At 42.2% G+C, this 23,047-nt stretch overlaps 2 protein-coding genes and 1 long non-coding RNA gene across 5 annotated transcripts; 1 reads left to right on the top strand and 2 right to left on the bottom strand.

The window, feature by feature from the left end:
• The first annotated feature begins 3,736 nt into the window (after positions 1-3,736).
• On the top strand, positions 3,737-7,417 carry LOC123097522 (uncharacterized). 3 transcript variants are annotated; one of them, XR_006447355.1, is made up of 4 exons: positions 3,738-4,110; positions 4,201-5,577; positions 5,667-5,829; positions 5,915-7,417. It is a non-coding gene; the product is annotated as an uncharacterized lncRNA (long non-coding RNA). The 3 variants fall into 3 exon arrangements; XR_006447356.1 differs by having other exon boundaries at positions 3,750-4,110; positions 4,201-5,170; XR_006447354.1 differs by having other exon boundaries at positions 3,737-4,110; positions 4,201-5,829.
• A 6,247-nt stretch (positions 7,418-13,664) lies between these two features.
• LOC123097523 (E3 ubiquitin-protein ligase EL5-like) lies at positions 13,665-14,813 on the bottom strand. The gene has a single exon (XM_044519288.1). It carries the CDS (start codon positions 14,744-14,746, stop codon positions 14,267-14,269), a length of 480 nt encoding a protein of 159 aa, XP_044375223.1. The 5' UTR covers positions 14,747-14,813; the 3' UTR covers positions 13,665-14,266.
• Positions 14,814-19,025: 4,212 nt separating this feature from the next.
• Positions 19,026-21,379, bottom strand: LOC123097525 (60S ribosomal protein L19-1). Its single transcript, XM_044519289.1, has 5 exons — positions 21,137-21,379; positions 20,057-20,179; positions 19,547-19,860; positions 19,373-19,428; positions 19,026-19,283 (listed from the first exon to the last, which is right to left on the bottom strand). Exons 1-5 carry the CDS (start codon positions 21,246-21,248, stop codon positions 19,259-19,261), a joined length of 630 nt encoding a protein of 209 aa, XP_044375224.1. The 5' UTR covers positions 21,249-21,379; the 3' UTR covers positions 19,026-19,258.
• Positions 21,380-23,047: the final 1,668 nt, after the last annotated feature.

Below are 23,047 nucleotides of genomic sequence, written 5' to 3' on the forward strand. Positions count from 1 at the left end.
GCTATAAGAGATCATGCATATAAGAGATCAAAGAAACTCAAATAACTTTTATGGATATAAAAAGATATAAGTGATCATAAACTCGAAGTTCATCAGATCCCAACAAACACACCGCAAAAGAGTTACATCATATGGACCTCCAAGAGAATATTGTATTGAAAATTCAGCGAGAGAGAGAAAGCCATCTAGCTACTAACTACGGACCCGAAGGTCTACAAAGAACTACTCACGCATCATCGGAGAGGTACCAATGGAGGTGGTGCACCCATCCGAGATGGTGTCTAGATTGGATCTGGTGGTTCTGGACTCTGCGGCGGCTGGATAAACATTTCTTGACTCCCCTAGGGTTTTGGGAATATTGGGGTATTTATAGAGGAAAGAAGCGGTCCGGGGGCACCCGAGGTGGGCACAACCCACCAGGTGCAACCAGGGCCCATTGCCTTTCTTCTGGCCCATAAAAAATCATCATGGAGTTTCGTGGCATTTGGACTCCGTTTGATATTGATTTCCTGCGATGTAAAAAACATGGGGAAAACAGCAACTGGCACTTGGCACTATGTCAATAGGTTAGTACCAAAAAATGATATAAAATGATTATAAAACATCCAAGATTGATAATAAAACGGCATGGAACAATCAAAAATTATAGATACGTTGGAGACGTATCAGGGACACGGTGTTTTGTCTATGTATCCACACATGTACCAAGTTTCCGGTTAATACAATTCTATCATGAATAATAAACATTTATCATGAAATAAGAAAATATAAAATAACAACTTTATTATTACCTCTAGGGCATATTTCCTTCAGTTATACCTCGACGTTGGCCCGATCCGGGATAAATTGCTTTGTCGTGTTGCAGGAGTAGAGTGTTTTAACCCATGTCCGAACAATCTGGGAGTTACATCGTAGTTCCGATATTCATGATCACCCGTGAACACATGCCTTCTCTTGGAGATGTATGGGATGGCGAGCATGATTCTGATGTTGAGGTGTTGGCAGGGGCAGAGGCACGATTTGAGCATGAGGGGGCGAAGAATACAATAATCGCAAAAATGTACCTCAAGCATTTGTCCCATCGCACCGTAGAATGGTAAAAAAACTCAATTTAGCACTGGTATCAAAGCATTCAGGGACGTCAAATGAAAACATATCTATATTTTCACTAGCTAATTTTGGCTCGATGGTACCAACCAGATCAAATAGAATTATAAGAACAACATATAAGTAGTTTGAAAATTAATACATTGCCGTACATTGATTAATTAGACCTCGTATGTAATGCACCAATTAATCAAGATTGTTAGTACATTCTTATCTAGATGAAATTAGACTTGTATGTACATCAGTTACCTTTAGATTCAAGTGCTTCAGAACCAAACGCTGTTGAGAGTGTTTGATGAATAAACGCGATGAACGGTGGGCTCAAATGCATGGTGGATCGGCAAGATTAACAAGACAATAGCACTTGCCAGCACGGAGGCACCGCGGTCAGCGGCAGACGGCACTATCCATATAGGCATAGGCGCATAGCGGCCCGGGATTAGCGCGGCGGCAATATCCTGGTATGCTTGCAGCTGGCGTAGTGGCAAGCGGCGGCTGAGGCGATGTAACCGATCAATTGATCAGCGTGCAGAAGATGGATGTTAGGTCTAGGTATACGCAAGATGAGACACGTCTTTCAGGATTTCGCCGAAATCACTAATTAAGAGATACCCCTTATAAACAATGTGTGACAATTGTCGCAACCTAGAGCTTTTCCTTTTCTCGTAGATTTGTTTATTTAAAATGTTGTATCTCTTAAAATGTGCCTTCAAATCATGAGTTGTTTTCACTGTTGGATTCTCGCGTCTAGATCTTCGAAAGTATATTCCATGTTAATAGGTTTCAACGAACTTTTTTCATAAAAAACGGAAGAAGAAAACCGAACCGGAAGCATGATTTTTTATCGACTTTTTCCCATTTTCGAGAGGCACAACCGTGCTTCTCGCATAAGCAAATCCATATCTCCATGCGAAGAAAATTTGTGCCTCACGTGAAAAAATTTCCTTTCCATGAAGCACAGCTGTGCCTCTCGCGAAAGCAAATCTGTGTCTCTCACAAAAGAAAACAAACACGTTTTTCCCCTTTCCAAGAGGTTCCGAGAGGCACAATGCGCCTCTCACGGAAGCAAAAGTGTGTCTCAATGAAAAGCAAATCTGTGCCTCTCGCGAAATAAAAAAATGCATATTGTTCTCTTTCTGAAAGGCACGATTGTGCCTCTTGTGGGAAGCAATCTGTACCTTCATGAGAGGCAAATTTACGCCTCTCGCAAAAGGAAAAAATGAAACGTGTTGTTTTTTTTTTCAAGAGCACGGCTCGCGGAAGCAAAGCTTTGCCTCCATAAGAAGCAAATCTATGTCTCTCGCGAAAGAAAAAAATGTGTTCTTTCACGCAAAAAAAAAATTGTGTCCAAATCCTAGGTAAAACCGGTCAAAAACTGCAAAGCCAAAAAAGATAAAAAGCCATCTAAAACGCACAGAGAAAATTAAAAAAACAAAATCATGAAGGAGCGCCCAACACGCGACACGTGGGGGAGTGCTCTCAGCCCACCAAAAGCGACCCTTTAGGGGCTCCCGCAAAGGGTAACCCTCGATTAGTTGCTCTCGGATTTCATGGGATAAAGTACTAAAGCTGGAAATAATTTGGATTGTAGGGACTAGCTTTTTTGGAGGCACTTCTATAGCTTAGCTTCTTTTCGTTCGTGTACGACAGCATCGTTCTGTTTGGGAAGGCTTAGCCTCGGTTCGCCTTTTCTTCTTTCCTTCTTTCCGTTCGCTTCATTCACTTAGGTTTTGGTCTTTTACTTCTCGCAAGAACTTTTTTTTCTCATAAACAATATATTCATGTATATTTTAGAAATACATCAAAACCTAATTTATCTTTAATGTTCATGTATATATTTAAAAACTGCCCACACGTTAAAAAATATATATAGAAAAACACACATCCTTAAAAAAGTGCTCTGTATTTTATACCCTACAAATGTTCAACTGGTATTTTACAAAAAAATTATTGTATGTTAGAAAACTGTTCACCGTATATGTCAAAATTGTTGATGTAATTCAAAAGAGTGTTCACAAAACACAAGAGTGTTCATCCAGTATTAAGAAATGTTCATCACGTAATTGCACATTATCAGTTGCAAAACTAGGTCACCGTGTTTCAGAAATTGTTCACCTTAAACTAAAAAAGTATATATTTTTTTCATCATGTATTAGACGGTAAATTTTATTTGAAAACTCGATGCATATACCTCATGTATTTGAAAAATATTCCTACCATTCAAAAAAATGGTAATCATATATTTAAAAGTGTTTAATGTGTATAACAAACTGTTTCTGTTCGTATGAAAAGTGTACAACGTATAGGAAGACATTCATCATGTATTTGAAAATGTTAAACGTGTATAAAAAATATTCATATGTATACAAAATGTAGACATCAAAACATATACAAAAAATGTTAAACATGCAAATTTCTTATGTATATGAAGACATAAAATCTATATGAAAAAAATAGACACCACACGATATATACACGAAAAATGCTTATATATACACACATCATATATATAGAAAGTCTATTTAAGACCCAGGGTGAGGAATAAGTAATTCTTCACCCTGGTCAGTCCGCCGTGTGACGGTCTGGTTCAACCCAGCACAAACCGATGTAAATTTATAGCAATTTTTTTTATCATGCCGCTGTAATTTTACGTTGACGCAGGAAGGTCGTGGGGATTAGGAGCTAGCCCACCCCATACATCAATAGATGCGAGCGGTTTCGTCTGAACGCCGACTAGCGAGCGGTGATTGGCGGCGTGCTGGACGGCGACGTGCTCGGCGGAGAATTCTCATCGGATGATTCCCTCGCTCCCCTGTCCATCTCTCCCCCGTCCTCTCGTGCGACTCGGAGACCGACAACGGCAGCGGTGATGGAGCGTACAACGATTTTGCGGCGGCGACCAATCCCAAATCCATCCCACTGCTCAGTCGGATAAGGCGCTTGCGACAACCAACATTCACCGAACCAGATTTTCCATTTCCTCGACAGGCGGCTCCGGCACAGGTTCTCCACGTTTCTCACGCTCCCTCTTCTTCTCTCTGCTTCCCTTCCAACCCCAGCTCGCCCTGCTAGATCTGAATGATTGCCTTGCAGGAATGAAAGTGCGCCCTATGTTCAGATTCCAGAAGCTATGCCACGGCCGCCTACAATTCCACCCAGGATAGCTAATTTGCATGCATGTTTGATTTCTGATCTCTTCCCAATCTGTCCTGTTCATTCAGTTTTATACGGTCATAGTTTAGCTAGGCTCCATATATCCGTAGTTGCAAAACAATTCTTGAGATTTCCTTGGTAAAATTTCTGGAATATTACATAATATTGCCTGTGCCATCATAACCATTTGTTTATCCCCTAGTATAAAAATACCAAAGTGAGGTCTCTATACATACATACGAGAAGCACCTCTTTAATTGTAATTTGCTGGTAGAAACATCGACCCGTTATTACTGGACATGAAGTAGCTTTTACAAATGCTATAGGTAATTGCGTGGAAATTGATCTGAGAAATTGTTGTCGAGATAGGTAATTACATACTTGAGAACAGTTGCTCTTTAAGATTTCTTGAGCTTTATTCCGGGTGCTCAAGTGAAGCAATTACTTCTCATTGAAGGGTCTGTTTCTTTCTTGGACGGGTCAGGTTGTTCCTATTTTCTCTTTTATTCAGATTGGATTTGTAAATCAGAAAGTGTGATGCTCAACGAGATTCAGGTCGCGCTAAGACATCAACAATCAGTGCCGACAAGCCTCCACTATCTATTGCAGAAATGAAGAACCGTGTTGATTGCTTATCTTGAATATGATTTTGGGCAAATAGGACCTGACTAGCTTCTAAATCTGCTGAACTGTACTGATCATAGTGTGAAACTAATTTTGCTTTTGCTCTTCTAAAGGCCATCTCACGTTGATTCATAATTTGCCAGAGGAGATGGCTCAGTTGGAAGTTATGTTCAGTTTCTTGATCCTTATGCTAATTCTCTGTCCATTTGTAAGACAGCTGGTGATGTTCAGAATAATAAGGGAAGTGCCTTGCACCTGAATGTCAAATGAAAAAGTAGAGCTGAAGGTTGTGATCTGTATCCTTGCCATGGTTGCTCCTTGCTGATACAGGCTTTTATATTTGAATGCTCGCTACTCTCGCACATATATAGATTTTTCATTATAGATGCAAATTTGGAGCCGCTTAAATTTGCTTGCCTGTCGTTTTACTTAGCAATCTGCAAGAAAAAGAAGGACACCATAGATTGCTTGGCAATAAAGATCGACATAAATTAGCAATTTGTGTGTAGCCTTAGAAGTCTATATATTTATTAAATTCTGAATTACTTGTGCTCGCGTCCTTAATGTGATGGTTGCTTTGCCTTATGATCAAATTCTCAATTGGTAATGGTGACTACATTAGACTGTTTAAGCAACTAAGCAACTCAAGTCCCCTTGTGACTACAAGTCATGAGTGGCCGCTGCACTATTCTTGTATGTTCTTCTATTTTCAATGGAAGCATTCAATCATATTTGTTTTTTTCTCTCACATCAGTTTATATACCTCTCCATGGATCATTCAGGTGTAAAAATATGGATTTTCACTTTCGACCTGCAGTATTTGACGGTCTCTGTGTGGAGGGTTTCAGAACTTTCTCTAGGCGCAGACCTGAATACTAGCAGTACACGCTTGCAGCTAGCAAAAAATGCAAGATGCAGGGTCGTGTTTTCTTTTTCCAATGCATGGTAATGAAGCCTGTTAATCCTCAAGTGTTATATGTGCGCTTGTGTGTTGGTATACTTCTGAGAACTGAAAATATTTTGTTTTCAGGTATCTGTTCAGGTGGATGACTGCTAATTTATGTGGGATAGGAATGTCTTCATATTTGTGGTGGGTACAAGTAATATTAAATTGAAATTTGAGGCCCTCTTTTCATTACAACCAGTGGCAAAATTTAGGTTTTGGTGAGAAGAAAGGTGAACCTAATGGCTACAGCACTATCAAGAAGAATGTTTTAATCACTGGAGAAATTGAGGAACAAATGAAGTTGATAGAAGAACGAGCAATAAATATCTATTAAACACATATATAGATTGCTTGGCTATAAAGATCGACATAAATTAGCATTACTTGTTTTGGGCATAGCTGAACGTACAAGCTTAATACTACTGAAATTCTAAAATCGATCAGAAGTAATGTTTGGTTTTGTTCATAGGTCGTCCCCTGTTTTGTCATTCCAACTAACTGAAAGAGATTGTAATTGGGTCAACAAATGGCATACATTTTTTTAAGCTGACAAACCTATTTTGTTGAAAATCTGAACTTTGTAGTTCAGTAGCTATTGTGTAGGTGTATTTCAATCTTATGGCTTTTTTTGCTTGAGATTCGTATACTGTATGATGTTGAGTTTGTTCACATTAACCTATGTTCCTATTTTGCTGAGTTATCCACTGAAATATGCTTAATTTCTTCTTAATTCCCCGTGTTTACTACCACAGTACCACTATATTTGATATGTTTTTATTTAGTTCCATTTAATATTGATTCAGCTATATTATGGGTGGCTTTGGCATTTTCCCCTTACAATCGTGTGTCTGACGAATTATGGGGAGTGCCTCTTTCACACTAATGTTCATTGCAAACTAATCATGAAATTCAATTACTTCAGGTCTTTACTTTCAACATGATCTACCTCCAATTTTTTGCTCCTCTTGTTTCATCACAAAGCAATGAAGTTTAGTACTCCCTCTGTTCACTTTTATAAGACGCTGTAGACATTTCAGACAGTGCCTAAAACAGTTCAATCTTAGCTGTCTGAAACGTCTTATAAAAATGAACGGAGGGAGTAGCATAACTTCTAGTAGTATTAAGAAAATCCATATTGAAGGGACTTAAGATACTTCTATGTTTTATTTTGATGACACTCAGGTGTCAGACTAGTTAGACTTAGACATTGTTGTAAATAGTTGCTAGACACAGACTAGTTCAATACAACGACTCCTACCATTGAAGCTGGCACAGTTTGATAAAAGACATGGTTAGTGAGCATTTAAACAATAGTTACAGAATTTGGCTTTTTGTCTTGTTTCTCACTATACTTTTGATTCACCTGCAGCTAGCATGTTATGGGTTCATGTGATTCTGATGAATTTGGTACATCAAAAATCCCACTGTGATATCTTTGATTTTGACATTATATTATTTCTAGTTCAGGGAAGTGAAGCCTATTAGTCATAAAGTGTACATGTGCTTCTGTGATGTTGGTATACTTTCAAGAATTGAAATATTCTATTTTTTCAGTATCTGTTCAAGTGGATGACGGTTAATGTACAAGGGATAGAGAGTCATGTCTTCATATTTATGGTCGATAAGAGTAATGTGCAATTGAAATTCAAACCTTCGTTACTAATAACCAATAGCAAGGTTTAGGTTTTGTGAGAAGAAAAGTGAACCAAAGGCGATAGTACTATTAATAGGATACTGTGTTTCTTCCAGCCCATGGATAAGAATGTTTCAGTCGTTGCAGAGATAGCTGAACAGATGAAGTTGGCGTAAAATCTATGGTCACCTATTGGTTCAAGATCAAGTTTGACAGTAGTCAGTTTGCAAGTTCGATAGCATTCAATTTTGTAATAGTGATTTCTGAAAAATAATAATCATGCTGCTGGTTACTTAGTGCTCAGTGGCATTCAGTTACGTCCAAACGAATTTTATTTGTAATCTTAAGATGGCTTTTGTTACGTGAGTATTTCTTGGAACCACTACACGGAATCTAGTATTTACTAGACCGCTTTGTTATTCCATGGTTACCAAAAATTCCTTGTGTACAAAATCAACCAGTGACCTATGTTTCTTACGGTTACTAAAAATGCCTCCTACGGAATTGTGATAGTGGCCTATGTTACTTAAATCAATCACGTACCATATTTCATTTTTAGTAGAAAACCGGTGTACTCAGTCCAATGTAAACATCAATATATCTGAGGCAAAATACCTGAACTATAGAAAGGCAGACTTATATCTGGAAAAAATTAAGAACGCCTCACTACTGTAAGATTATCTGATTAGCCGTAAAATTACAGCAAGAGGCGCTCTGTGGGTTGCTCGCCTACAGGAAGTAATTGACTCACATGCAAACCATAAGATTACCTTGCACTCTTTTCTTTACAGCTGTTTTAGTGCGGAGACCCGTTTCTGATTCAAAGCTATAATATTACCTCACAAAAGTTCTGTTTCTTTCCCCTCAAAAAAAAAGTTCTGTTTCTTACTGTCTATGGTTTTGGACGTGGGAGCACAAGTTGGCTGGGGTGAGGAATAAGAATTCCTCACCCAGGGTGACGAATAGCGCGACCTTGTTCGGGTCCAACCCGTTAATGTATTAAATAGGAAACAACGTGCATTAGTGTTGATTTGTTTCCTGTTACATTTGCATGCTTGAAGCATTTATAATTTATTTCAAAATTTACTTGTCTGCTCTATTTGGAGGCAACTCCCACGCATGCAAAATCCAAATTCATCATACACACACGTACATATAATTAGACCGCGATACTAGTTATTATAATACACAGTTGTACATGATATTAGACCATGACACTAGTTGTTGGGTATTATACCTAATAAAAATATATAGTGGTAATGATATGACTAAAAAAATATACATACGCATGAAGTATTATACCTAATAAAGACACACATATACCAAAGATATTATACGTAACGAAAATATACATATACCTAGAGTATTATATCTAATGAATATACACAAACCCATGGTGTTATACCTAGTGAAAAAATGCACATATCGTAGATTTTATACCTACCAAACGGCCGTCCTATATATATATGTGTGTGTGTGTGTGTGTGACGAAAAAAATGTTAATCATGTATTTTAAAAAAATAACGTGTATAAGAAAAATGTTTCTTATGTATAAAAAATGTACAGTCTGTATAAAAACTTGACATCAAAACATATATCTGAAATAATGTTAATCGTGTATTTGAAAGATGCTTAATGAGTATAAAACTATGTTCTACTGTACACAAAAAGTACTATTTGTAAGAAGAAAAAAGGTAGACATCAAAAGATGCTTTTTTAATGTTGATCGTGTATTTTAAAAATGATAAACTGGTTTTTAAAAATGTTCCTGATGTATACGGAAATATACAACATAAATTAAATAATAGTAGACATCAAAAACATATGCTTAGAAAAAGTTTAATTATATATGTAAACTTTATTAAAAGTGTATATGAAGTGTTCCTAATGTATACGGAAAATGTACATTTTGTGTGAAAAGGTGTTTATTGCCACTACAAAAATGTTCACGGTGTATTTGAAAAATAAATGTTGACCATGTATTGAAAAAGATGTTCAAAACATGTATTTAAGAAAAATGTACATCATATATCTAAAAAATGTTCAACGTGTATCAACAAAATTTTCCCGTGTACACTAAGAATGTTCATTGTCAATTGTACAAAAATAGACATGTGTTGAACAAAAAATTACCGATGAAAACTGACAAAGAAACAAAGAGAAGCAAAAAAAACTAATGAAAAGCAAAAAAGAAACAAGTAAACCCAATAAAGAAAAAGAAAACCGGTTAAAGCAAATTAAAAAGAATGAAAATGGTGAGAACTGAGAAAGAAATAAAGAAAAATGAAGAAACCCAAAAAAGAAACAAAAAACGTAAGAGAAATGAAGAAAGAAACAACAAAGACTGTGAAAACTGAGAAATAAACAAAGCAACCATAGAAATCGTTGAAACCAAGAAACAAAAGGAAAATAAAAAACTGAGAAATTAACAAAGAGAACCGGAGAAAAACGAAAGGAACGACGAGAAAAAGAAAAACCAAAGTAAAATCGCTGCAAAACAAAGGAAATAGTAAAATCCAAAGAAAAACAAAAAATAAAAAAGCGATAAGAGACGAGAAAGAAACATAGAAAACTAAAGAAAAGGAAAATAAAAATAAAAAGGAAATTCGAAGAAAACCAGTAAAAACTAGCAAAGAAACTAATAAAAACCGAAGAAAATCAGGGAAAAGGAAAAAAATGAACGAGCGAAGCAATGCTGAGATCGCGCAAGGGAACAAATGAAAATGGTTTAGGCCGGTAGTGTAGCATGCAGGGAAAAGATTCAGGCGAGGGGAGCATACATATTGCTGCAAGTGAGATATAGTTCTCATGCATTTTTTGGGGCCTTGGTGTACACGATATAAAGGATCTAGGCTTGGGCCCTAAGGCCCTTCCCAATGCTCCATTTTATACAGGTGCTAAGACTGCCATGTAGGCAAAAATCTGATGTGCAAAGTAATAAAAAGGAGAGAGGTGAGTTTGCCAGGAAGAACTAATGTCAAGCACGTGAACCTAGGCAAAAGCAATTAAATGAAAAAACTCACCAATGCATTGAATAGTTTAGTTGCTAAAGCATTAAACAAGGGGGGCGATCCCACGGGTGACATCGAACACATTAGGCGAGTCACGACCCGGCCGATTTTCAAAGAACATCCGGCGACACGTAGCACGTCCCATAAACTATCGACATCTAAAATACTAAAAAAATTAAAAAATAAAAGTATACTTCATGATGAATCTAAGAGCATCTACAACCGGGCGCCTCAAACCCTCCTCAAACGTCTGGGCGGCGGTCACTGACTGGTCATGTATTTTCGATCCAGACGGATGCCTCAAATGGGCCTCAAACGCCCGGGCTGACGGCACCCCTCATATCTAGCCCAAAATATGGGGCGGATATGGGGGCGCCCGATGATGTCTACTACGCAACTTTATCCTGGTAGACGTTGTTGGGCCTCCAAGTGCAGAGTTTTGTAAGGCAGTAGCAAATTTCCCTCAAGTGGATGACCTAAGGTTTATCAATCCGTGGGAGGCGTAGGATAAAGATGGTCTCTCTCAAGCAACCCTGCAACCAAATAACAAAGAGTCTCTTGTGTCTCCAACACACCCAACACAATGGTAAATTATATAGGTGCACTAGTTCGGCGACGAGATGGTGATACAAGTGCAATATGGATAGTAGATATATGTTTTTGTAATCTAAAAATATAAAAACAGCAAGGTAGCAAGTGGTAAAAGTGAGCGGAAATGGTATTGCAATGCTTGGAAACAAGGTTTAGGGTTCATACTTTCACTAGTGCAAGTTCTCTCAACAATGATAACATAATTAGATCATATAACAATCCCTCAACGTGCAACAAAGAGTCACTCCAAAGTCACTAATAGCGGAGAACAAACAAAGAGATTATTATAGGGTACGAAACCACCTCAAAGTTATTCTTTCTAATCGATCTATTGGACTATTCCTATAAGTGTCACAAACAGCCCTACAGTTCGTACTAAAATAACACCTTAAAACACACATCAACCAAAACCCTAATGTCACCTAGATACTCCAATGTCACCACAAGTATCCGCGGGTTTGATTATACGATATGCATCAGAAAATCTCAGATTCATCTATTCAAACCAACACAAATAACTTCAAAGAGTGGCCCAAAGTTTCTACCGGAGAGTCAAGACGAAAACATGTGCCAACCTCTATGCATAAGTTCACAAGGTCACAGAACCCGCAAGTTGATCACCGAAACATACATCAAGTGGATCACGTGAATATCCCATTGTCACCACAGATAAGCACATGCAAGACATACATCAAGTGTTCTCAAATTCTTAAAGACTCAATCCGATAAGATAACTTCAAAGGAAAAACTCAATCCATTACAAGAAGGTAGAGGGGGAGAAACATCATAAGATCCAACTATAATAGCAAAGCTCGCGGTACATCAAGATCGTGCCAAACCAAGAACAGGAGAGAGAGAGAGAGAGATCAAACACATAGCTACTGGTACATACCCTCAGCCCTGAGGGCGAACTACTCCTTCCTCGTCATGGAGAGCGTCCGGATGATGAAGCTGGCCACCGGTGATGATTTCCCCCTCCAGTAGGATGCCAGAACAGGGTCCCGATTGGTTTTTGGTGGCTAAAAAGGCTTGCGGCGGCGGAACTCCCGATCTAGGTTCTGTTTTGAAGGTTTGGGGATATATAAGAGGTGTTGGCGTCGAGAACAAGTCAGGGGAGTCCACGAGGGGCCCACAAGGTTGGGGGGCGCCCCCACCCTTGTGGTGGCCTCGGGACTCCTCTGGTGCATCTCCGGTACTCCGTGGGCTTCTTTTAGTCCATAAAGAATCGTCGTAAAGTTTCAGGTCAACTGGACGCCGTTTGATATTCCTTTTCTGCGAAACTCAAAAACAAGGAAAAAAACAAAAACTGTCACTAGGCTCTAGGTTAATAGGTTAGTCCCAAAAATAATATAGAATAACATATAAATGCATATAAACATCCAAGATAGATAATATAATAGCATGCAACAATCAAAAATTATAGATACGTTGGAGACATATCACCCGGGCACGCCCGCCACGTTGGACCCGTCCCATGCTGGTCTACCCGACCTCACATATATTTGTCTCCATCCGCTTGCTGGAGCAAACCCTAGCCACTTCACTCTCCCCTCCGCCACCCGAGCTCACCTCCGGCGGTTTTCGGCCTACTCTGGCATGGCAGGCAGTGGATCAGACTCCGACCACTCCGGATTCGTCGACTGGGGTGTCATCCCTTGCGGGTTGGAGGAGGCAATAGCAGTCCGCCGCTCACGGGAGGAAAGCCCCCGGCCGACGGACGGATCCGTCCGCCGCGACGCCATAGCGTCGGCTTACCGGGCGCTCGGATCCTCTGGTGTTGGATCCTCGCGGTCCCGGTAGCCGGAACACCTCTCCTTCCCCATCACCGGTCGGGCACACTATGAGTCCCACCGGGAACGGGCGACCCGCCGTGGGAAGGAGAGGATAAGGGCCACTGAGGCCCATATCATGGCGGAAATGGGCGGCGGAGGCGGCTGATGCGGCGGTGCGGGCGGCCGCAGAGGAGGAAGCCATCTGCGCCCGTATTGTGAAGAAACGGCAGCGGAGGAACACGCACGCCCTCGCGTGAGAGTAGAATCGGGCGATCCGTTCCATGGCTGGACTGCCACTGAAGGAGGAGAAGGCGGGCGAGGACGGCTCTGGCGACGAGCAGATCTGGCTCGATCCCTGCGTCTTCGACCGGTACTTCCGGGAGAAGGATGGCAAGGGCTCCGGTAAGGGCAAGGGCAGCCGTGGATGAACTCCACCATAGTCAAACATGCCAAATTTTGATAGTCCGATGGCATGTTTAGTTAGTACTGATGGAGTAGCCGGACGATGTGTGTGCATCGACGTAGTTGCATGAGTTTGTATGGATTTGAGATATGATAATTAAGGTGTTCGGATATGGATTACATTATTTGAAGGGTGCCCGGTCAGTGCCCACACACGCTCCTGGGCGCGTCTGCGGGCGTTTGACGGCCGGATTTGCCAAGTCCGGCTGTAGATACTCTAATGATACTAATTTTATATTATCTACTAGTTTGTGTTGTCGTGTTGATGTTTTGTGTTTAAACTTGATTAATTGTAGACATATTTGACTTTTAGAAAATAAAATGAGCAATGCTAGATCTATGTGCCACGTGGAGAAATATGATTGTAGATAAGGGCGGGACAGCCCTACCGCCTGAAATTCGGCCGGGGGGAGGGGGGAGGAGGGTTATTGTCAGGAAGTTTACGTGTCTCTTCGTAGATGTATAAAATTTCTTTTGAAATAAAATATGCATTATATTTTGAAACAGAGAAAGTATTTGACGTGTGGAGAAAGGCCTGAACCCTGAATCTTTCTTTTTAGAATCTGAACCCTGAATGTCGAACATGAGCTTGTGGGTACACATCAATAAGGAAGTAGTATAGCAAACAGTTTCAGTGACAAAAAACTCGTACCACAATCTGCTATCTCAGAAAAAAGTTGAATGACAGTTTCTGTGAGAAGCAGATTCTGTGGGAAGTTTTTCAGAATTTTAATTTTATAAAATCTTGCGCGAAAAGAACTGGCCCTTCATGTATTGGGATGGGCCTGAACCCTGAATGTCTTTCTTTCTTTTTGAGAATCTGCACCCTGAATGTCGAGCATGTGCTTGTGGATACACGTCAATAGGGAAGTGGTATAGCGAACGACATTGGTTTCGTCAAAAGGTTAACATGAACAAGAAAATCACTAGTGCTTATGGATCACCGATCAGGGTCGACCTCACCGGATCAGCCGCCGTCCGCCACAAGAGCGCGGCAGAGTGGACACGTAGCGTGCGAGCGGAACCACCTGTCGACACACTCGGCGTGGAAGCGGTGCCCGCACCTCGGCAGCCGCCGGCCGGTGTCGCCGTCTCTGAGCTCGCAGATGCACACCGCGCACTCCACCTTGCCGCCGTCCTCCGCCGAGGCGCGGTGGACGTACACCGGCAGCGACATGAGGTCCTCCTTCCTGAGCCCTTTAGCCCGAGGCGACGCGCACGGCGAGCTCTCCCCGGAGGAGGGCGCAATGACCGCCCCACCGCCGCCGGCGCCTTCTTGAGCTCTCCCCGAGAAGAAGAGGCGCCAGACGATGGCGACGAAGAAGAGCAGCACGACGACCACGTTGCCGACGATGGCAACCTTCACGGCCGACCGGTTCACGTCCCACCCAGAATGCTGCGACGGAGGGGGCGCGCTCGCGTCCGACGTGAGCCATCGCCTGGCCATCAATGGCTTGGTGGTTTATCAACGGAGACTCCGGCAGGAAGCACGGGAGTCAAGAGGTGCTTAGTTATGGGTTGGTTTGGCACGACATGTATGACAGCAACGAACATTTATTGAGTGGCGAAGGATGAAACGAAGGAGGTTGCGACAATGGAATGGACACGCGCGTCGCCGTCACCACTGGAAACGACGACACTCTAGCATGCTTATTTAAAAGCCGCCGATAGCCGGCAACTTGTAGGACCTAGTAGTTGCAGCTGCTTCACTCGTGCCGTGCCGGCGCCGAGGACCTTTGATCCGTCTGTACCGTGGCAGCGCAACTGCAGGTCAGAGATTGTCGCCTACCCAAACTGAAATTGTTCTGCCACGAAACTTGACGTCTCCAATCTATCTGTGTTTCCTGCTCCAGGCTACTGACAACGAAATTGCATAGCAACATTGCGCGGTCATCCTGGTGTCTGGTGGTGTTGCCTCATCAACCTGTATCCTCGTCATATTATTCGGCATGCTTCCCCCCGGCCAGTTTGAGCATCCCGATGACTGATCGACATGCTTTTCTCCGGTTACTTCAACCATCCTCGGTACGAGGTGAAAATCTCTTTGTTCAAAGAGGGATACGACTTTTCACTACTACAGTGTATCTTCCTTCGGGTTATTTTCTAATGCATTGTACACCTTCCCTGAACAAATTTATGAATGTGACGACTTCGACAATCTTAAGATGATGTGCCTAGTCGTAAAAAAAAAGATGATGTGCCGGCTCAGTCTCTCGAAGGTGTTCATAGAGATAGAGTGTGCGTGCGTACATAAGGATGAGGGTATGCTTATGTATGAGCATCTACGTTTGTACTATGTTCAAAAAATAAGCAAAAAATATGGATCAATCATGACAAAGACATTTTTTCCTTCATCCAAATGAAAAAAATATACCATCACACGCTTCACAGTCCCCACAAGGCCGGTACGCGGATAGTGATCCTTTTTTTCCTTTATGTTTGGCCGGATTTCCGTTAACAACGCAGGATATCCTGGCTATGTCAGTGACGTGCCCTGAGTATTATTTGAGCTGTCTAGCAGCCAAACATCAGCATGATAGAATAGGTATATCTTGCGCCATTGCAATAATTAGGGGGGAAATTAGGTATTACTAATACGGAAGTACTTCACGCATGACATTTTGCTGAACGACACTGGCACAATGGCTAATCGAAGCGCCTGCTGCTGTTTAGACTTGCCCAAGGATGGCGTGATATGACATGTCCTGCAAATTTCTGCTGGTAAGTGTGTCCGTAGCAGTGTTCTTCTAATACTCCTGACCTCACCTCAAAAAAAAAATCCAGACAAAGTAATGCTAACACATACTTCGATGGAATTGTATGATTTTAAATGAGATCGTCTATACTTTTTCACAAGGTACAAATATTTCAAGGAAAAGAACTTGGCCTAAGAGAGACAATATAACAACAGATGCTAAGGTCAGGATCCAGATACCACATAAGAACATTTCCGCATCTTTAGCCCTTCCCTTACTTTTCAATCTCCTAAACTTTCACTAGCTTTTAATCCATAATATACAAGACACAACACTTCCCCCCAAAAAATAATTGCATACAAATTAGTCTAGTTCATTGCGTAATTAAACAATAGAAGCACATTAAATGACAAAATTAAACACTAAAATGAACATAATTAAACATCGCTACAACAACAGTACCACTGCTACATCGAGCTAGCTAAGCTGGAACAAGCGATTACTACTCGATAAGAGCTCGATCACCCTCGTGTCGGAGAGCCGACGGACTTGTGGTCATTGGCAGCAGGCGAATGCGTGGCGTCGGCTCATCGTCGTTGTCGGCAGCTTCGAGTCGGCTCATCGTCGTTGTCGGCAGCTTCGAGCTAACGGGCAAGGTAGTTGAATGGCGCACCGAATCACGCAGCGTTGCACCATGGTAACGGGCGAGGCGGTTGCGCCAAGGACTGGTGAAGCCGTGAAACTAGCAGAAAAGGGAAGGGAAAAGTATATTTTTCATCCCTCAATTCTTTTGAAAGTATAGAAATAGTCCCCCAACTCAAAAACCAGAAAAATCTAGTCCCTCAATTGTCAAAACCGAATACTTTTCGTCCCTCGGCTCACTCCAGGTGGTTTTGAGCTGACGTGGACCCGATATTGACCTTTGACCTCGCCGCGTCAGCATCAGGTCGGACACACGGGTCTGAATCTGTCCCGCCCCCGTGACGTGCTTCACCGGGACGAGGCCAGGTAGCCACCACACCCGCCTTCGCCAGGACGCGGCCAGAGCCACCGCACCTGTCCTCCCGCCACTACCTCCTCGCTGGTCTCTCCCTCGTCTTCTCCTACCTGTTGAAGCATATATTCAGGTCCCACTGCCGCCACGTGATTATCTTCATCCCGTTGCTCGTTGTAACAACCTAGCCTAGTCTTCAGCGCTATTACCGCATCGGCATGTACTCCCTCCGTTCCGAATTACTTGTCTTAGATTTGTCTAGATACGGATGTATGTAGCACTAAAATGAGTCTAAATACATCCGTATCTAAACAATACATACATCCGTATCTAGACAAATCTAAGACAAGTAATTTGGAACGGCGGGAGTACATGGTTAGTGGAGGCTAGCTTGGGAGATAGATACAAGCATTCAATCCATCTCGTGTTCTCACTTTCTACACTACCACGACCACGTCGGAGCCAGAGGCCAAGCCCGCGCACGAAGGAGGCGAATTCAGAGACAGAGGCAAGTTTCCGACAGCTAGCTCGAGCTCGCTCACGATTTGGCATTTCGTCCAACAGTTGGCATGCATGTTCTCCATTTTGTCTCCCCTTGTGCCCGTTGTACCACGCCACAACCGAGCATCGTCGTCAACCGACGAGCCATGAGCAGCCACCATCGGTGGCCCTGCTAGCTATGGCATGTCGTCGAGCCCATGTCGCGCACTGCCCAGTGCGCCGCTCCAAGCCGTTGTGTGCCTCAGCGCCGCTGGGCGTGCGCACAGCCTGGCACACCTCGCTGTGCTATAGCTCCCAGGTCACCACACATGCTCCTCCGTACCAGCACCAGCGACACGAGAATGCCACCCATGCAGGCGATGAAGGCGACATTCATGCTGTTTTGGAGCTCCCCTGCCGGAACCTGGAGCACTTGGCCGAGCACCAGCACCAGCGTCCTTCCGTCCTTCTAAAGCCGTTGAACACACCCATGTCCACCGCTGTGCTTGCTGCACGACGCCTCACCGCCGTGGCGGGCTACCCTGCAAGGCACCGCATGCGCCGCTGGTTGCGCACACAACCCCGCGTCCATTGCCGTGGCGGAGGCCAACGTGCCGTGCGTGTCGTCGCCTTCTTCAAAGTTGCGGCAGCGGCAAGCAGGAGATGCAGCGGCGGCGACCAGTTCAGTATGAGGTGGGGAGGTCAGCAGTCAATACCGGGTCCACGTCAGCTCAAAACCACCTGGAGTGAGCCCAGGGACGAAAAGTATCCGGTGTTGATAATTGAGGGACTAGGTTTTCTTGGTTTTTGAGTTGAGGGACTATTTCTATATTTTTAAAAGAATTGAGGGACGAAAAATATACTTTTCTCAAAAGAGAATGGGTGGCAGCGGTGAGTGGCTAGGGTTTAGAAGATTCAGGCAATGGCCGGTGGACCATGGAGGGTTGCCAGCCAGCTAAGCAGAGTACCAAACGATGTTACAAATTTGGTTCAAGGGATCAAATATGTAGTCACTTTATTATAAGGTGGCTCGGAGGATTAGGAAACTGCGACGTCCAGTCTAAAAGCATTTTAAATCAGCCATAAAGGCAAGTCCTATTCGTTTTGTATCTTAAGTTGAAGTTTAACAAAGATCAACCAAATATATAAGCTAATCAGCATTTACAGTATAACACAGAACCATATATCATCTAGTTAGACATTAATGATCTAAACATATACTCCCTCCGTCCCAAAATTCTTGTCTTAGATTTGTCTAGATACGGATGTATCTAATACTAAAACGTGACTTGATTCATCCGTATTTAGACAAATTTAAGACAAGAATTTTGAGACGGAGGGAGTATTTTGTAAAGATGGGAGTAATGAATCATAACAAGCAATCTACTCCCTCTGTCCCATAATGTATGACGTCTTTTGGAACTACTTCTGTAAAGTATTATAAGAGCGTTAGATCACTGAAGTAGATAGCAACCGGACACATCCATATGGACGAGGAGGATCATCGCAGTCGGCTCAAATTCTGTCCTCATGGTAAAAGATACACCAAGCTAACATACCAAAACCACTTGGATATAAACGCAAGGCAATAGAGATCAGCATTAAGCAACAACATTTCATAAGGAACTTTGCATACGCATCTAATACTACATCCAGTAGCATGAAACATTGTATCCAGGGTATCTGGGATAAAGATACTTAAAGACTGAACAAAACAGTTCATACTTCAAACTTTAGCTAAGAACAAACTGATTTCACCCAGTAAACAGAACGCTTAAACGTCAGGTCTTCACTTCTTTGCCTTCTTTGGTGTCCTGCAACATCAGGGATAAACAAAAGATCAGGGGGGCTAAACAGGAAATTTCCCTTGATAAAAATGGGTCAAAACAGAAGATATACTTACGCTGCAGGTTGGGCAGGAGCTGCTGCTGCTGCGGGTGCGGAGTGGTCCCTTGGGCCCTGTTTAAACATAATATAATGTTAAACAATCTGAAGAATTTCATCAACAGACCACGTTAAGACCCATGGGCAAGCAACTGACAAAAAGAAACAAAATTTGAACCATTGGGCATCAGACCTGAGCAAGCCTCTCCTCCCTCCTGGCAATCTTTCTTTCACGGCTTGCCTTGCTCTTGGCACGCTTAGCCTCAAATTGGTCAGAGAGCGTCTTCTCTCTTGCCTTCTCAGCCTTTGACTTGTGAATGCTTTCCATAAGCACACGCTTGTTCTTGAACATGTTACCCTTGACCTTCAAGTACATGTCATGGTACATGTGCTTGTCGATCTTCTTTGCTTCACGGTACTTGCGGAGCAGCCGCCTGAGCACGCGCATCCTCCTCATCCACAGAATCTTGGTGGGAAGCCTAGCCTCCCTGGTACCCCTGCGCTTACCTAAAAAATAACAAAGACTAATATGGAGATTATAAGCAATGAAATACCACAGTACAAATGGTGTTCATTATACTGATCATAAGCAATGATATACTCCTTCAATCCCAAAATAAGTGTCTCTCAACTTTGTAAAGTTGACACTTATTTGGGAGGGGGGAGTACTACAGTACAAAAGATGTTCATTATACTGATATACCACATCCAGAATGACGGCCCTTCTGTTTTGCCTCATGGGCTCTGCGTGCACGGGACCTTGAGTGGATCTTTTGGGGCTTCCTGATGATGAACCCGTCCTTAACCAACTTACGAATGTTCTGGCCTGCATACAACATTACAGAACTGTCATGCGTCTTGCTCAATACAGAAAACAGCTTAGCAACACTATTCAGGATAAGGAACATATTTACAACCATAGAATCAAAAGTACTTAATTAGTTTGGCGAATCAAATTATTTAAGGGTCTGTCTAGGACACATCTAGATGTGACATAGTCTAAGCTGATGTCCACTCTGTTTGTGGTCTTTTTTTTTAGTTTTTTTTATTTCTTGCTGCTGCATTATATATTTGTAGGAGCTTAGATGTGACATCCTTAAAAAACATCTAGATGTGAATTAGACAAACTGATTATTTAAACACTGAAATTCATATAATACCCACTTCAGGTAACAACCAAACAAGCATCTTAGTTGGAATTCCGCAAGGGGTGTGTCCGGGTAAAGTTCAACCTATACAGAAAAGGTGAACAGTGCTTTTAGTAGAGTACTACCTGTTCGGAGCAGATGAAAATTGTTTCTAACAAATTTGACGTTGAATTCACAGTTATCATTTATTCATGAGTACAGGCGCCCAAGAATCCCCAATACGATGCAAACCAAACACGATAGCGTATGGATCTCCACTACGAGAGGCAAGACATGTATAGACTACATACTACGGATTTCAACATTCTAAAAAACATTAAAAACTAATCCAGGTGTTCATATATAGGTCTAATGCTGCACACCGCAAAAGCATTCATGGTTCGAAGCCTAATTAATCGAAGACAATCCAAACGGCTCCAACCCGATGCTACATGTCATCACCACAACTAAACCACCGATCAACTCGTCATGCTACCATAACAAGAGAACTTGTCCGTAGAATTGACATGGAAATAGTTTTCGAACAGCCACATCGCATAGATCAGCACCAAAACATCAGATCTGAAGGTACCACGCACCACATGGCAACCAGGGACACGATAAGAGGAGGTAGGGGAAAGGAATGGGGTTCTCACGAGAGTTGGCCATGGAGATCTCGTTGACCTCATTGGGGTCGAGCCAGACCTTGCCCTTGCCGCACTTGAGCACGCTCGAGGCGAGCCGCTTCTGCAGCTTCAGGGAAACCATCTCCGCCGCCGCCTCTCGGCTTCCTCTTCTCTCCTCCCTCCCCTACCTGTGGTGTGTGACTGTGGTGGAGGCGCTGGGGGTGGTTTGCGCGAGGGGCGGCGCGGGAGGCTTTTATAGCTCGGTAGCTTTTTTTTTTTAAGTGGCACTCCATCATTTCCCCCGTTTATAAGGCTTATCTTAAAATTTTAGTTTTTTTATTTTATAATGCTCAATTTGGTTGTTCCCCTTTAAGGTGCATTAAATCATTGCATGCAAGTATTAAGAGAAAATTGACCAATACATGTACTTTATATATGCATGTATTGCAATTAATACATTGATAAACATAATTTTTGAGGAAAACGAGAGCATTAATTGGGTATTTTTGCCAACTATAAAAAGTATTCATCACTCACCGTCTATCTTGATTGGCGAGATTTTTGAATTGAGCCTTATAAATCGGAAAGGAGGAAGTAGCTCGGTAGCTTAGGGTTTCCTTGCGCCTTCCTGGGCCTTCACTTTTCTTTTTCTATCTCGGTTTGCTGGCCCATATCGCAGAAGCGTGTAGCTGGTCCAATGACATGCGGTGAGTTATTTTATTTTTTATTAATTTATTGCCTCAAAAAAAGTATTGGGAGACGGGGCGTTTTGGCAGCCAAGAGCATATGCTCCTGGTTTATTAAAATGTGTTTTAAACATATTTGGAAATATCACAAAATTAAGACAACAAATTCCACGCGTACATCTCGACATTCTACGAGCTCACAAAGTCGTTTCTCAAAAAACCGGCAACTTTTATGTCGCATGTGAAAAAGACAAAATTCAGTGTTAAAAAGAACTTTCATGAGACATTTTTTTACACAAGCCACAAATAATAATGATTTTCTATAAAACTTGGCATACGCACATAAAATATCAAATATATGCATCAATTTTTTGTTTGGAACCTTCTAAAATTTTGAAAAAAAGGCAGGAGCATATGCTTTCATGTGCCAAAGTGAATTTTTGAGATAAAGACAACCAAATGTCATTTGCTCAAGAGCGGGGATTATACAAAATCGTGTATAAGTGGCTGATTATAATGCCGCGTTTGATCGGTGTCGTTCCTGGTTGATCTAATGGCCCATATTCCAAGTTTGCATTAATTGTTGTTTTCACCCGATACTTTTTTTAGGGAAATATTATATTTCATCTCAAAGAATTGATACATCATTTGATAAAGTATCAACCAAAAAACATGGAGGCTCATAATTCCATGCAATGGTTCGCTGGCCACTTTGCTAGCTGGTACATCTGTCGCCATATTGGTCTCCCTAGGACAATGATTAAACTTAACCGAGTTGAACGACATAAAAAGGTACACTCCTCAAAAATTGTTGTTGCCAGACTAAGGAAGTTTTCGCCACTCTACATCAGCTCAATGACTCCCATGCAGTCAGCTTCAACCACAAGACTGTGGCATCCGATGTTAGCCGCCAAAAACATGGCCATCTCGAAGTCCTCTCGCCAACGGTATGTGACTGCATGAGGCAGCCAGGAAAGCGCCATTTGCATCGCGAAGAATTGCTTAGGATCCTCCTGATCCACTGTCTGAGTCAAACGCGACGTTCATATTTAACTTAACACATCCTTCTGGCGGTTTTACCCATCCATTATGCTGAATACGACCACCACCCTTCTTCTTTGCTCTTGAGAATTTTCTTGCCAACATGGATATTGCGTGGGCTGATCTGGCTAGCTCAAGAAGCTGCTCACCATGAGTCAGTTGATGACGTTCCCACCACACATACCACACTGGTGTTGCAACCAAGTCGTTTATG

This window comes from Triticum aestivum, chromosome 4D (genome assembly GCF_018294505.1).
Source record: "Triticum aestivum cultivar Chinese Spring chromosome 4D, IWGSC CS RefSeq v2.1, whole genome shotgun sequence".
In the NCBI taxonomy this organism is placed as follows: domain Eukaryota; kingdom Viridiplantae; phylum Streptophyta; class Magnoliopsida; order Poales; family Poaceae; genus Triticum; species Triticum aestivum.

Coding starts and splice junctions, on each gene's coding strand:
- LOC123097525 (XM_044519289.1), bottom strand. CDS start 21,248: ATGGTTTCCCTGAAGCTGCAGAAGCGGCTCGCCTCGAGCGTGCTCAAG. Junction 19,861..20,056: donor GGGCCGTCATTCTGGATGTG/GTATATCAGTAT, acceptor GTTATTTTTTAG/GTAAGCGCAGGGGTACCAGG. Junction 19,284..19,372: donor GCTCCTGCCCAACCTGCAGC/GTAAGTATATCT, acceptor CTGATGTTGCAG/GACACCAAAGAAGGCAAAGA.
- LOC123097523 (XM_044519288.1), bottom strand. CDS start 14,746: ATGGCCAGGCGATGGCTCACGTCGGACGCGAGCGCGCCCCCTCCGTCG.